The sequence below is a fragment of the Polyodon spathula genome, chromosome 19, assembly GCF_017654505.1.
Source record: "Polyodon spathula isolate WHYD16114869_AA chromosome 19, ASM1765450v1, whole genome shotgun sequence".
In the NCBI taxonomy this organism is placed as follows: Eukaryota; Metazoa; Chordata; class Actinopteri; order Acipenseriformes; family Polyodontidae; genus Polyodon; species Polyodon spathula.
In genome coordinates this window covers 3,206,566-3,221,666 of record NC_054552.1, presented here as the reverse complement: position 1 = coordinate 3,221,666, position 15,101 = coordinate 3,206,566, and the positions used below count along the sequence as shown (strand labels likewise).

General features: G+C 36.8%; 1 protein-coding gene across 7 annotated transcripts in view; it reads right to left on the bottom strand.

Annotated features, from left to right (window-relative positions):
* LOC121294852 (anoctamin-1-like) overlaps window positions 1-15,101 on the bottom strand; it is a 47,356-nt gene extending 32,255 nt beyond the window's left edge. For 4 of the 7 annotated variants that reach the window (XM_041218987.1, XM_041218988.1, XM_041218989.1 and 1 more), the window contains exons 1-3: window positions 12,187-12,589; window positions 7,552-7,724; window positions 1,842-2,165 (exon numbers count right to left, since the gene is read on the bottom strand). In XM_041218987.1, coding sequence (XP_041074921.1) covers window positions 1,842-2,165; window positions 7,552-7,724; window positions 12,187-12,247 — 558 coding nt within the window. In that variant the 5' untranslated portion in view covers window positions 12,248-12,589. Of the gene's footprint in view, window positions 1-1,841; window positions 2,166-3,467; window positions 3,979-7,551; window positions 7,725-12,186; window positions 12,590-14,958 lie in introns of those variants that run through there. The other 3 variants (XM_041218986.1, XM_041218991.1, XM_041218992.1) reach the window with 3 other exon arrangements.

Genomic DNA, 15,101 nt, shown 5'->3' with positions numbered 1-15,101 from the left:
TTGTCGAGCAAAAAAAATAGCGGACGGCTGACGGCACACATTTCAGAGGACACAAGTGCTCGTCTTCATCTCTCCCAAGTTAGTTCAGGGGTTGCAGCAGTGGAAAAAAATTGGAAAATGAATTTAAAAAATGTGTTTAATAAAATAAATTAATAAGTACTCTCTGACCATTATTAAATTATTAACCAAGTTAAAAACTGAAACAAGGCAAAATGTGATTTTGTAACATACGTTTAAAGCAAACCAGTCCAGTGAAACATGTAAGAGTTATTTACAGTACTGGGGTTGTTGTGCTATTAGTGAAGATACTGGAATCAGTCTGCAGGTGTTCAGTCACAGTTTGTTATTGTTTGAAGACCCGTGAAACAAGTTAATGGCCAAGTTGGCAAAACACCCATGAGGCCTCACTAGATCTCTCAGAGTGATGTCTAATTCCAAGTATATCTGGTATACCACAGTGTAACCATTAATCTATCCCCCTGCAATACTTTTGCTCTAGTGGATGAACGAAATACATTTCCGAATCCCATAGGAAATTCCCAGGCATTAAACAATGCTTCACTGATTCCATCACCGTTCGTTCCACTGATTGCTCGTAATCTCATAATGTGAGTTTCACATGGAATAGATCAACATTAATGAGAAAACTTTCACACCATTCACAGAAATCTAAAAGAAATAACACTGGGGTTACCTCCCCTGGTGAAGGAAAGATCAAAATGTTGTATCATCATTGATTAACTAGATGGAAAGCAGATTAGATGAAGAGCATTTGTGAGAGATTGATAAAGTTGATAAAGCTGATGTATAATCCCTGAGTCACTAACTAAAAAGACAAGCTGAGAGGTTATGGTACTCTGGGGCGAATGCAACGGTTTTGAACCAAACAGGGAAGATGAAATTGCACCAAATGCTCAATCTTGAGTTTCTACATAAAAGCTCCAGAGAGTAGGACATCAAGCAACAGAAAGCCCCACTAGATACACAACAGGACTCCAATTTCCACACTGCTACACTGTGAACATCAAATCCATGTCACTGACACTACGATGTGTTGGGAGATATCGCTGTGTCAGAATGTCTTGTGCCCACACATGCAAAGATTCAAGTACTAATACAAACACAGGCTCAGCACATATTATATGATTAAAATACTCACTGTTTAAGTTTTGTGCATGGACGTTTTTTTTAGGAACCTGAATGCCTTGATCATACCTGACCCAACACCTTTTAAACCTACAAAATTCTCTTCCTACGTGTTTTGATAACTTGTCTCCATGCATGCCTTCTTACCAGACCCGAACAACAGGAGAACAACAAAACACATCTCCCTATCTCATTCACAGAAATAGGTCCAGTTTTGCATCTGCACGTTCTAAAGCCATGGAAACTTAATTCAAGAAAAAACACTTGTCCAAAGATGGTATGGCAGCTGCATTAGAATGTTAAACTTCTGCAAATTGATTAAAAATCAATCATACACTGTACTTTTATATTTTTGATCCCTAATCTCTTCTCATGTCACACCACACTAGTCAGAAATCTGAACAATTTAGTGCAACTCTGACATTATGAAACAGATAAGATTAGCTAATTTAGCTCATGTCTATCAGCCAGCTAATAAGTATGGGTACCATATATACAATACATCTTTTGTCTGTTTTTTACTGTTGTGGTGACAGCAAACAAGCTGACCTCAGCTCAAAGAAAAAAATGTGCTGATCATCACCCCATTGCAAAAAGCAGACTGTTCACTTTGTTGGCTGTTGTGGAATTATAAAGGATACAACCCATATTTCTAAAAGTGAAACAAAAAAATGAAGAAAGCAAAACATATTTACATCTTCGTCCTTCTCCAGTTCTAGGCCAGCCTCCAAGAGGTTGCCTTCAAACTCTTCCCTGCGGAATCGCTTGTCATCCTCGTGGTAATCCATACTGAGGTCCTGTTCTCCAATCTCAGGGTCATTTTTCTTGCTTGGGAGAGGCTGGTCTTTCTTGGTGGAACGGTTACAGGCATTGTCTCCGTGGCGCGTCGGCTGTTTCCTGAAGGCCCCTGATTTCTTGATCTGGTAGGTAAGAATGTAATCCACCCTCCTGCTCCCATCTTGGAAGTACAAGCCTTGTTGGCAGCTGGAGTCCTGTTCAGGAACCATAGAGTTTAAAATCTGTGGGAGGCAGGAGGAGAAAAATAAAGTAAAGAATCTTGCAGAACAAGTTGGTTAACTATAGAGGTTTTTTTTTTTTTTTTTAATGTAGGCTTCAAAACGATGTGACTGAATTCCACCCTGATTTTTCAACCCAGTAAAACACAGGACTCTGTGACCATTTTTCACAAACCGCATCACATGGAATGCCTGCACTATCTCAGTTTTGACATGGAACTGACTTTCTTTTATTTTTTAATTTTTTTACATTTCAAGCTGAAAATGCATAATTGACCAGCACGAGTTACTGCAGGGCTTAGGTAAATTTGATACCAATGGCAATGCATTCGAATTTCATTAGACGTTTATTAATTTTACATTCATACTAAATGCCTAAAAATAAATAAATAAATAAATAAAACAATATTTGGAGGCTTTTAATTAATAAATAAAAGCTTATTTTATTTCCAGTTTAGTGATATTAATCTGGTAAAGTGCTAGTACTGAAATTTTAAACACAGATTTCCTTTCTGAACAAAGGGCTTCAGTTGCCTTTGTTGTTATTATGAGTTTCCTTTATTTATTGAATAATATTATTACATTTTAGAGAAGGTAGCTATTGTTTTTATGTTATTCACAAAATGTAGTTAATAGAACTGAGATTAAGGCTTCTGCGATGCCATAATGTCCAAGCAGAACGCTTTTGTTAGTGTTATACACATACCTACACACTGCTACCCGGTTGACACTAGGCAGATTACATTTTCGCAGGCTCCATCATAACAGATATATTTTAAACCAGGCTCAACATTTATTTAATAATTTCACTATTCATAAAAAAATAAATACATAAAAAATAAATCACAAGGTTCCGTGGCTTTAGATGTACCATTATCAAGTTATAAACAGGTTGGTACTTGTAAAGTTATCCCAGGCTATATAGTTATATATAGTTATCTAGTAACAGGTGGCTGCATGGTTAACATTAATTATAATTATATTATATAATGTTTGTATTTATCTGCACAAATTACTCGTTTTTATACTTCAGCACAACATAGCCTACAACATAAAAACTATCTTTATCTGGATTATCAACCAAAACTCATTAAATTACACAAACCAATCTATTTTAGTGTTTTGCTGTTTAAAAATAGTGCGTGCAGATAGGTAACAAACTGATACATAAAAATTGCAAACACCCGCACGCTTTGCTCAAAACCATGTTTTTATTTATACTAGTATTATAACAGTGTTTGCTTACAAAGACTTCTAATTGGCAACTTTACAAGGTTAAGCTTAAACTTTACATGCATTACTTACATTAAACTTTCCATGAAAAACAACATCCCTTAATAAATCTTTGTGTTTGGACGTTGGGTGAACAGAAATCCCAAAGCTTTCAGGTTCAACAGTTGCCATGTCTTCCCATCACCAGGATGATTCCTGGAATTAAAACAGGACCCCTTTCTCTGCTGGAGCTCTATCAAATCGTCACTGGGCTTGCAAGGTATACCCTTGCTGCGGGTTGGACTCTCCGTACTGTATAGTGTGCGTTACTTGAGACGGTAAAACCAAGAGCTAATATTAGACAGAAATATAAAGTCGCAATCTAAACTCTTGAAGAGTTCAGTCTCAGTTATGCTGTAGCTTTCCTCCACCCTGTTATTTCATTTTGAGAGACACTGGCCCATTGATACAGAAAATCTGTTTTCTCATAGATCTACCAACAATTGTAAAATGCATTTGCAGCACAGCAACAGAGTTTTCTGAAAATAGTAAATTAACCCTTTGCCCAGATGCAATATTTACAGGGCTTTTTTAAAAATGTAAATTAATATTAAACCAGTTTATTTTAAGGGTTATTTCCTGAACTGCTCAACCCTACTTCCAATACCAAGTATTATATACCTATGCTTCTTAACCTTTAAGAGGCCTATAGTATAACCATGTTTTAAAGTTTGCTTTTGTTCAGTAACTTGCCTTGACTCTACTTGGTTTCCTGTTCCCATTCAATTCAAAGATGACCACCAACAACATAATGTATGGGATATGCCTGCCCATTGGGTAGGTGTTGCTGAGCTCTCTATACCAGAGCTGCCGATAGGCCCCTTCCTGGGATGACGCGTTCTGACCTGTTTCTTCTAAAGACGGAACGGTAAGACCTCTGTGTTGAGCTGAGCGTGTTGATAAAAATGAGCTGTCACTGTCGAGTGATTCCCCCAGCCACCATCTGGCAGCTGTAGTGGGACTGCTACAGCGCTAGTGCACGGACAGACTGCTGCACGATACATGGCATACCCTCCGTATGCGGTGTTTGGGCGTCCAAAATGCCACCTTGGCCCTCGAGAGGTAGATGGCCTGCAGTATCTGTGTGGCTGTTCAGCACCTGGTAAGGGAAAACAGGTTGGAGAGTGCCATGATGGTGAGATCCGGATCCTCAGTGGCCTGACCGTCGGTGGCTCCTGGAGTTCCTCCTCCATGAACTGACCCAGGATCCCCTGCTGGACATCCCCGACGCGCAGGCGTCCCATCAACGATGCAAAGAGTCGACTTACACCGGTTCAGTGCACGACGTACTTGGGGCTCTGGCTGGACTCCAGTACAATGCTCGTATACCTGTCGGACGACAGAGTTGCATCTATCCAGGGTTGCCTCTACCTGTTTCGACAGGGGTCGCAGGTCACCTTCCTATTGTTCCAGAAACTGTTGGGTCTGATGGCCACATCCACATCAGCCATTCAGCTGGGTCTATTTCGCATGCGCCCGCTACAAACGTGACTCAATGCATTCAACCAACATCCAAAGTGCGACACTCACCATCGGCTCATGGATCTCCTCAGTCAGGCGAGAGGCACTCTTTGGCACCCAGAACCGGACAGGTTTCGGCTATGTGTCTGGCCTCTGCTAAGTAGATCCTTGAGCTGCAGTCACAGTCGATGCACAGCTCCTGAATGCGCATTTAGGAAGATGGCAGCAGGGTGTGTCTGTGCACTGTCCCTGCTTTCCTCCCCAAGGTGACCAAAGCCTGTCACATCAACCAGTCTGTGGCACTGGAGTCCACATCAATTTTCTACATCGGAAGATGAGAGATTGAATTTCCTCCTCCCAGTGTAGCTAGGACAATGGCATCCTTAGGATGACAGTTTTAATCCCTTGATAGGCGGGACCGAAAGCGTCATCCCAGGAAGGGGCCTATCGGCAGCTCTGGTACAGAGAGCTCAGCGATACCTACCCAATGGGCAGGCATATCCCACACATAATGTCATTGGTGGTCATCTTCTCTTTCAGGGAACCAGGGTTACGGTAAGTAACCTAACATTCTGTAATAAACTAAAAGTTTCTTAAGCTCTTTTAGAACTGGTATCTAGTTCGTTTAATAATAATCTTCCCGATTGAGATTTGTGTCCCAACATCCCCCTGGCATGTGTAATCTCAGAACAAAGAGTTATTATCTTTATTGCTTTCTCCTTGTTTATCATATTGCACACAATACAGATTACTTTTTACAACTCATAGGTCAATATTAAACTGGCCATTATAACACAGTACTGAAGAATACAGTTTACTAAGCATTTAAAGGAGTCATTAAGGCCCGTTTTCATCCAATAATAAAAAAGAAAAAGAAAAAAAAACATTAGCTATACAGTGGAGTTAAGTATGGAAAAGCAATGTGTAATGTGGTCTGAAATGAGCTATAATGAAAATATCTGTGCAGGGTAAAATGTGGGGCTTATATTATTTAAAAAGTTACAGTCCATTGATAATATAGTACACTTGTTGGACACCATATTCAGGTTTGCCTTATAATCCCTGCCACTTCACTTCATTCATTGCTCAACAACTCTCTTCAATACCAACAGCATTGTGCTCTCTACAGCCTAGACTAGGTCAGGATGAAACCCAATCTGATCCTTGTTCCACTCACACTTACCAACGTTCTTAGTTACTCCTTTACTTCTGAAGCAGTAAAGTGTGAACATGGCTTTGAGGAATGCGCCACATGCGTTTCCACTTTCTACTAAAATAGCTTACATTTCTGTATGTTTCATCTTGTAAATACAATTAAACAAAAATATGCCTTTAATGCCATGCTTTTATCATTTTCACTGTCAAACAGACAGATGTTAAAGCTAATGGTTCATGCCTAAGGGGACAAGTTCTAAATCAACAGTTATTTTCTGTTAATAATCTTAAATGGGTACCAAGGTTGACAGATGACCCAAACAGTATAACCTTACTGTAGTCTGAATACCCTTATGCAAACACAGACAGCGAAAACACACATGGGTATGTTTGATAAATGATAGCATATCAATTTTACATTGTTTATTAGAGCATTTTAGCAAGGTTTTTGAAGCAGTTTTCAGCATTTCAATACTAATCATGTTTTGGCAGGCAGAGAAAGTCTAATATAAAAAAACCGACAAGGATAATAAAAAAAGTTTTCTACAGTACCAGTTGCTGAATTGAAACTAACAATATTAAACAAACTAATTAATGCTGCAATAAGTAGAAGCCATTCAGAATGCCAATTATCTGACACTGCGACTGAGCAAGCTTGTTCTCGGTAGCAAAGTATTGCTGCTTGTTACTGTGCATGCAGCAAAGCACTTTGCAGGTCTGTTACTCTACAGATTTCAGGAAAAGTTCCAGGTGTTCTTTATTAATGATTTGGTGAGAAAAGGGAATGGCAGAATTCTCGTCCCTAAAGACCCTTATCAGTGTGGTATGAACAGAGTCAGGTGTAGGAGAATGCGATGACACTAACTTCTTTACTTAGACTAACAATGTTTTGTTTTTTTGGAGTGGTGCTTTAACACCACCTAAATCTATTCTTCAGTTCTAGTTGCCAGCCATCGATATACGAATCACAGGCTAGATCTGCCAAAGACAACAATGCAGAAGCAAACCACTGCAGCTGTTCACTAGATGGTGCTGGTTCTTACTAACATAAAGACACTGTGGCTGATCTACTCTATACTACATATGTCTTGACTGTAACTAGAACTGAGGAGTAGCTTCTAAACTCAGTCCAAAGCACCTAAGCACATAGTGTATAAAAAACACAACAACAGATTAGGGTATTTGTAATAAGAGCTAATCAAAATGAAAACAAACATCATTAGAAGTAAATGGGCGTTACTTTTTCATTATTATCAACAAACTCCATAGTCCACAAATATAAACAAAATACAGTGTATTTATAGTTCAGTGCCTGACTGTGCTTGAAAATAAATACTTCAATGTTCAGAATAACATCTGATGAAGCTGCTCTCTGCATACCACAGTAGGACAAACATTCGCTTATTATTGTTTTTAAATATTTTAAAGACATAGCACCTTGAGCTCTAGGTTGAGGTCATTTCAAACCATATCAGCTCTTGATGTCCCACAGCTGACTTACCATGGCATCTGTTTGGACATATCCAATGTCCTCAATGGCCTTGATCTTAATGATGTCCACCTGTTTTTCTCGAAGAGGTAAAGAACCATATTTCTCATTTCTCTTCATCATGGAAGCTTTCTGTAATTCGTCAAGGACCACCCCTGAGATGGTGTGAACAGAGTTACCTCTACCTGCAAGGATGAAGAAACAGGAAAACGTTCATGAATCACCACAGCCAAACCCTTCAAACAAGCTTCATTACATATCACGTTACATGACAATGACACATTCAATGAGCAGTTAAGTAATAACATTTATTATTAACTTTACCATGTTGAACTTACCAGTTGAATTTGTGTTTTTATGATATTAATTAATTCTAGTACTGGTAGGTTAGGTTAAGCAACAATGCTTTGAAAGGCGATTATTCCTTAAGACTATTAGTCTTTTGGGTAATGTAATGAGACACAGGGGTTATAGAGTTTCACTAACGAACAATTAAGAGTGTTTACAGATGATATCAGCACATGGTGCAACATGTAAACTGCATTATTTTAAACCTGTTCCATCTGGTTTCTTAATAGAATTGTTTCTTCTACCTCCTACATAACAAAACCTCTCTACAAAAAAGTAAATGAATGATTCTCATGTTATCCAATATTATGTTCAAAAGTACTCTGAAAAAAAAAACTATGGTAAATGGTTTGGTTAGGACAGGGATGAAGACAAAATAATATATAAATAAATGCATGGTACTTTCAAATGTACAATACTTTTCACTTTTCTGAAATGTAACTTTGATTTCGGTGTTACTGTAACTTCAATAAAAAACTGACTAGGCGTTTGGCTTAGACTCCTGATAATATGAATTACTGATAATAAAAATGCTTTGCTGGGCCCTTGAAATTTTTATTATTCGTAATTGACTGGCTTATGGCTGAAATCCTATCCCAGTTAACCTTACATGTATTTACCTTGAATTCTTGCCAGTATTGTACACAGTGCCACCCGATGGTCAGATGCATTATTGTTACTGTTTTAACAAGTGTATCTGACTTGCATTGTACAAAGAGCACCTGCCCCAGAAACATCCAAATTAATGTATAAAGTGTAGGGCACAGCTTGGGTTGTGTTCTAAAGTTCACACTTCAGTGGGCTTCTTTAGCAGTTCTGCCTGTGGGTAGCTGAGAACTCAGAAGTGCTTGGCTTAGAATGACCTGCTGATAAGCCAGCAACTAGATTCTTAGCATTAACCTTCATAGGACTAAATTAGCTGTCTTCACTGAGCAGACCTTCATTTATTACACTTTACTTTTCACCAAAAAAAAGAAAAAAAAAAAAGATGTGACAACATACAGAAAACCAAACGCATTCCAACTAACCCTCATCTCATTCTACCACTCAGCTAGGTCAAAAAAGCAACTAATTCCCTTATCCACAACCAAACACTAGTTTTGAAAATGTAACCCTTGTAAAGAATTGAGAACACTGAAGTCTAATAGATCACTATGGCAATGTCCTGTGTTCGTTCATTAGCTTCACTTCAAACCTCATTAGCCACCTACTTTATCTGTTCTACCCAGAAATTACTTCCCACCCATCTTTCAAGTTTCTGACAATCTCCCATCCTTGTGCAATGAATCCATGCATGGCTTATTTAAATCACGGTTAATTTGGTTCAGGCGATTCATCTATCTCCGGGTGCAAAGAGTTTTTCATACATCATAAGCCCATTTAGAAAAACACAATTTGGACAACAATTACCAGATTGGAGAGCATAGGAAAGTTGGGATTAAGAAGCACCTATGCCATGGTGCTATACTCTAAGTGGAAAGGTACTTCCTAAATGCAGTTCAGAATTTGTAAATCTTGCACTTAAATTTGCAGCCCATCATCAGCCCAAACATACAGTATATTTATAATTTGAAATGAACTTTCTATCAACACAGCAAGCTGAATTCCAGCCAAAGACTGTCTAAAAATCAATTCTGGCTACAACGTTAACTTTTAACTGGTTCAGCCAATATCTTCAGCTGGGTTATATTTAACTTAATATGTGTATTTTTAGCCCAGATGCCATTTATTTAAATGTCGCCAGCACTAGCACGTTTTTCTTTGTATTTTTAATGACCCGAATGATTAATAGAGTCCTGCAATCCAGATTTAATTTCTCACTATATTTAAACCCTGTTCCAGGAAGCTAGAGATTCTAAATTAACAAATCACATCATCCAGCCATTCGAGTGCACATAAATATGTAATGCATTTAGAGAAGTGACAAGTTGGGGCTATATAAGTCAAAGTCTTTAGAACTCCCCAATAAGGCATTAGGCATTAAGCTTTATTGATCAGAAAGGGGTTTTATTGCTCAATACCAAAGAAGCTTTTTTTTCTTTTTAAATATCTGTAACATCAATACATATTGAACTAAAATCATCTTCAAGATTTGTGATAACACTGACAAACAGCTGAATTATCTTACACTTATTGTCATTCAAACGGTTTACTAGTTGAAATACACTGGGGCAAATGTGTCTGTCAACAGATCTTTACATTAAGAGGTAATTAGATCCCCAATGAAGTGGAGAGGTTTCAGATAACTGCAGTAACACAATTTTAATGTTGTTTTTTTTTTTGCATAGCATATAGCCACCATAGCCAAATAGTGTAAATGTGTTTTATTGCAGGTTGTTTAATTACATGCACTGTATACTGCCTATAACTGAGATCTGTAGAGTTGTTATATTCCCTTAACCACCACTGCAAACAGCAGCAGTGGGAGCTTTCACAAGCTTTTAATTGGGTACTTGGTACCACTGGTAGTTTCTTTGGGACCTTTTTACACACAGAAACTTGGCAAAGATAAAGTTAAATCACATTTTGTCTAGATGTGTGAAGGATTACTTGTCAGAATAATCCATATTTTATTACACATTGTAAAAGTCTGTATAGTCAATAGCCTAAACCTAACAGGGTTTCTGTTTATTACAAGTACAAAGGCCCTCTGGGGTTCATCACAATATCTAGTGAAGAACAGATAATGTGTTTAGACCCTAAGGACTGCAGGATGAATCTCTGGTGAACAGTTTATTCAGTCATTGAACTATAAAAACATGTTGATGCAACCTTGCAGCTGATCAATTTTATTGTATGGATAGCTTCATCTTTTAAGTGTAAATGGTTATATTAGAGCCATGTATGCATAGTAACGACTGACAAAACATGTATGTCTCAAAGCCATGGTTTTATGTTTAAGCAACAGGGGAATATGGGGAATCCTTTGTGTTTTGGGATTGTATCCCCTGACTTCACAAGCTCAAACTACTGATGCTATATAATGGCTTTCTGAAGTTTATAGGCTATAAATGTTTATGAATTTATAACAGGATGACACCAGGGAACTTATAAAAGTTTACCACAGTATTTTTGCAGTTTTATCATGGTTCTACTATGCATTTACCATAGTCTACCCTGGTTTGCCATGTATATTAATACGTTTTCCCATGCTTCGCTATTCTTTACAATTCTTTGACATGCTTTCACTGTGCTTTATTACACATTGCTATCCTTTTACTGTGGGGAACTTTTATGATGGAATTTTAAAAAACAATAACCCTTTTTTTAAACACAAATCTAGAAATAAACGCGCCGAGTATTCCAATTAAAACCCTGTTTACCATCTAAAAAAAAAAAAAAAAGTTTTCCAACGCTCCAATGACTTTAGCTACAATAGTCTATAAAATATAGATTATTATTATTTAAATATTGAAGAAAAAAGACCTGATACATGCTGTAGATAAATGAATGTCTCCTTCACATGTATATATGTTGGTTTTATGTTCCATTGGTTTAGATCTGTTTTGGTACTTTTGTGTGGTATTGCGCACTTATAAGAAACACAACAACCAAATCGGTGTACGTAATCCCTGCAGAATAATGTTTCTGCTTGAATCCTGACCCAGACCCAAATCATGAATATTCTCTTGAAAATAAAAACAAAAGAAGCTGCTGGAGAAAAATCCAGCTGTTTTCTATCAAACTGATATATCTGAGTCCGTGCGCGCGTATGGCTCAGTTTTCAAAACCCCCTTATGTTCGCTGTTACTTTTATAATGATGGGATAGAGTCCAATAAAATGTTTGGCAGCTTAAAAAAGCATACAGCGGGATTAGAATGAGTCTCCGTGGGAATCAAAGTGAAAAAGAAAGAAAAAAAAACAAAGTTAGAAAGGAACTTCCTGCGGTCTAATAATTCGGATACATAACGGTACTAACTAGGCAAACATTGACATCTGTTTATATCCGATAAAGTTAATGTTTTATAATTGCCTCATTGTATTATTATCGTTATTACTGTTTTACTTACAAAGCCAAAAAAATAATTAAATATGTTCAGATTATCCACATAAAAGTATCCCTTTAATCCTCTATCCAAATTGACATACAGAATTAAAAAACAAAAACAAACAAAAAAATAAATAAATACTGTATCTATCTACCTTTTTAGTTCATTTTAATGTTAACATGACCTTTTTTCTCAGAATTAAAACAGGACACACACACTGACATGGAAAATGACAAAAAGGATGTAGATCATTAAAATACAGATGATTTTTATAATCTCGAAACATGAGAATATGTAATTTGCACTTACGTGCTCGCCTGGATCCATTATCCTGGCATGTTTTCTGATGTTCAGTTCCATTTTTATCCATGATAGCCCGTGTCCTCTAAAACCCTACTCCACGGTTCAGCTCAGGCGCCTCGCTTTTCTGTTACTAAGTGTCAGAGCACTGTACCAGATGATTAGCCCCCTCGGGTCTTGCGCTTACTGGTATATACAAACAGAGGACTTTTGCCTGTTTTTACCTTCATCCATCGCCACTCCTATTTGCGTGACACCGCGCTTAGAAGAAAAGAATGAAAAAAAGAGTTGTCTGACTATAACGCCCCAGTTCCACCTGGTGTTAGTGGACCGTTGGATTTCAACAACAAAACAAAATGTGTTAAGTAAAATCATTCAAGGGAACTTTCGAGAAGCATTAGCTGTACCAGTACCCGGCGTAATAAAAATCTAATTCAGTAAGTGAGTAATCACAGACAAGGAAGCGCTTCCTGTGTCTTAAAATAATAAATACTGTAGTTAATTTTATATATATATATATATATATATATATATATATATATATATATATATATATATATATATATATATATATATATATATATATGTATGTATACTGTAACAGCAGTTTTTTAAGATTCAATTTTTTTTACTTACACCCAGTTCTTACTTTTTGAAGATCTGACAATTATATACACTCTTACTGTAGATAAGTGGCTATACAGAAAATGACCAGCAATGGTTTTAAGATGCTACTGTTAGTCATGCGTGGTGATTGTGATGCTGGTACAAGGAATACCATTCATGAATTCAAGCAAACACGTGCATACTCAACTATTACCAGTCACCAGCAAAGCAAAGGAAAAAAAAGGTTCCAAGTGAGAATGACAAGAAGCAAACATATTGATGTGGAAACCCTGTTAGAGCAAAACACATACAAAGTAAATATTATCAATCTCTCAGCAAACACTAACGTTATTGAAGAGAAACATGATAACGGATATGAGAAACTTTAATACAAATGTGATAAATGCTGATAGGTTAACAAAGCCAATAAAGGAAACAATTGCAACAAGACCACCTTAAGTACAAAGCATTTCTGGGCTGCTTGACCTTGCTGGTGGTTCCAGCACCAGCTAGAGTGACAGAAGCAGATGACCTGGAGAGTGAAAACTTCAAAGTAAATGTCACAACATGCCTGTCATTCTGCAAGGTTATCATCCTGGTGCTAGTTAAAATGGGCATCCCTTTAACCAAAGTACTATATTATGTCTCTCTGTCCATTGAAAGAAAAAGCAGTGTTTACATCTGGCACAGGCACGTGCGAGAATAAAGAAGTTCCTAATATGCATGTTTATCTCTGAAGAAAATAGTTGAAATGTCATATTAAGTTGTCATATAATATTCCTCTTCTGCAGAGCCAAAGCTATATTTATCTGCACTGCTCAGCTAAATTTACCCTTTACACCATAGTAACACATAGACACTCAAAGAAACATTTCGCTTTTACCATACACATGCATGACTTACCATTGTTTTACTATGTTTTACTGCATTTTGCTATGCTTTTACCAAGGTATACAGTATTGCAAATGAAATGGCAGATATTACTAAATGACAAGTTGTTGGCAAAGTGCAATTAAATCATAAAAGGAGTTCACCGTCTTAGTAAAACCCAGAATGAAACAGAGCTATATACACAATTGCCACCTGCTGGACATTTAAGGTATTGCAGTGCACAATTATAAAAAGGAACTGACTATAAAATCACATAAAGGTGATTTACAGTTGATCTCTGATTGTATGTCTTCACAGAGATCACTGACTTTTCATTGGAACCATTTATATACAGTCACCTTAAGTAAATAAACAAATCCTCTATTTTTAGGATAATTATCAACTGCATGTGTTACCATTTCATGTGATTACTGTTTTATATTACATTTTGTTTTAAATTAATGTGACGGTTATGTAATCTTTTAACATTGTTATATCTTTTTTTGAGCAGGTAATTTATTGCCTCTATCGATGTACTTTATAGAATAAAAAAAAATCGTAGAATTCAGGAGATTTAATAGTTATGGAGAACTTTTTATAATTTTTTTTTTTAATAGAAGTCTCTCTCAGTGTCTTTAATAGGAAACTCCGGTTTAAACTCTCAGAATTTCCTTCATTCAAAAATACCAGATATGAAACGATTCAAAACACAGTCGGTTAGTGCATCAGTTTCATTATAATGACCAAACCTATTAGGATTTCGACAACCCACAGAGGGCGCACAAAAGCTTTTGAACAAAAACAATTTCAGGAACTCCAAATAACAACACTATTCCAGGAACGCCACTTTCTGCGTGCTTAATTTACATTAACGTTTAATTTATATATATATATATATATATAGCAAATTAATCTAAATTTAATTAATTCTTTATTAGATTTAAATTGAAGCGTCTCCTTTAAAGCAAATCTGTGCTGTAGCTACCCGACTGTAGCTGCTAAAAATGTACACTGGTATATTATGAAAATAATACAAACAAACAAACAAACGGCAGCAGTATGCGTTTGACACAAACTGTTAGACGTTACCATATTTTGGCACAATGTTTTTTTTGTTTTGTTTTTGTTTTCTTGTTTGTTTGTTTTTTTTCAAAAATATAATGAATCAGGTTTTTATTTTCTTTCACATGTTCTAAATGGTCAGTACGTTTAATACGGTAGTAATCAATCGATTCTTAAAACTGAATAAAAACCAGCTAAGTAAGACGACTACACACGCTGCAACTGAGAAGGATTTGTAATTACCTTCACCTGCCCAGTGAGTCCGTCCACAAAGTTTAAGAAATTCACAGATGCAGTCAATGGAATCCCTCAACAAACACACGCTTTCTGATAAGTTGTAGCACGTTGCCGCCCATCCATTCACTGATCACCTTAAACATACAAAC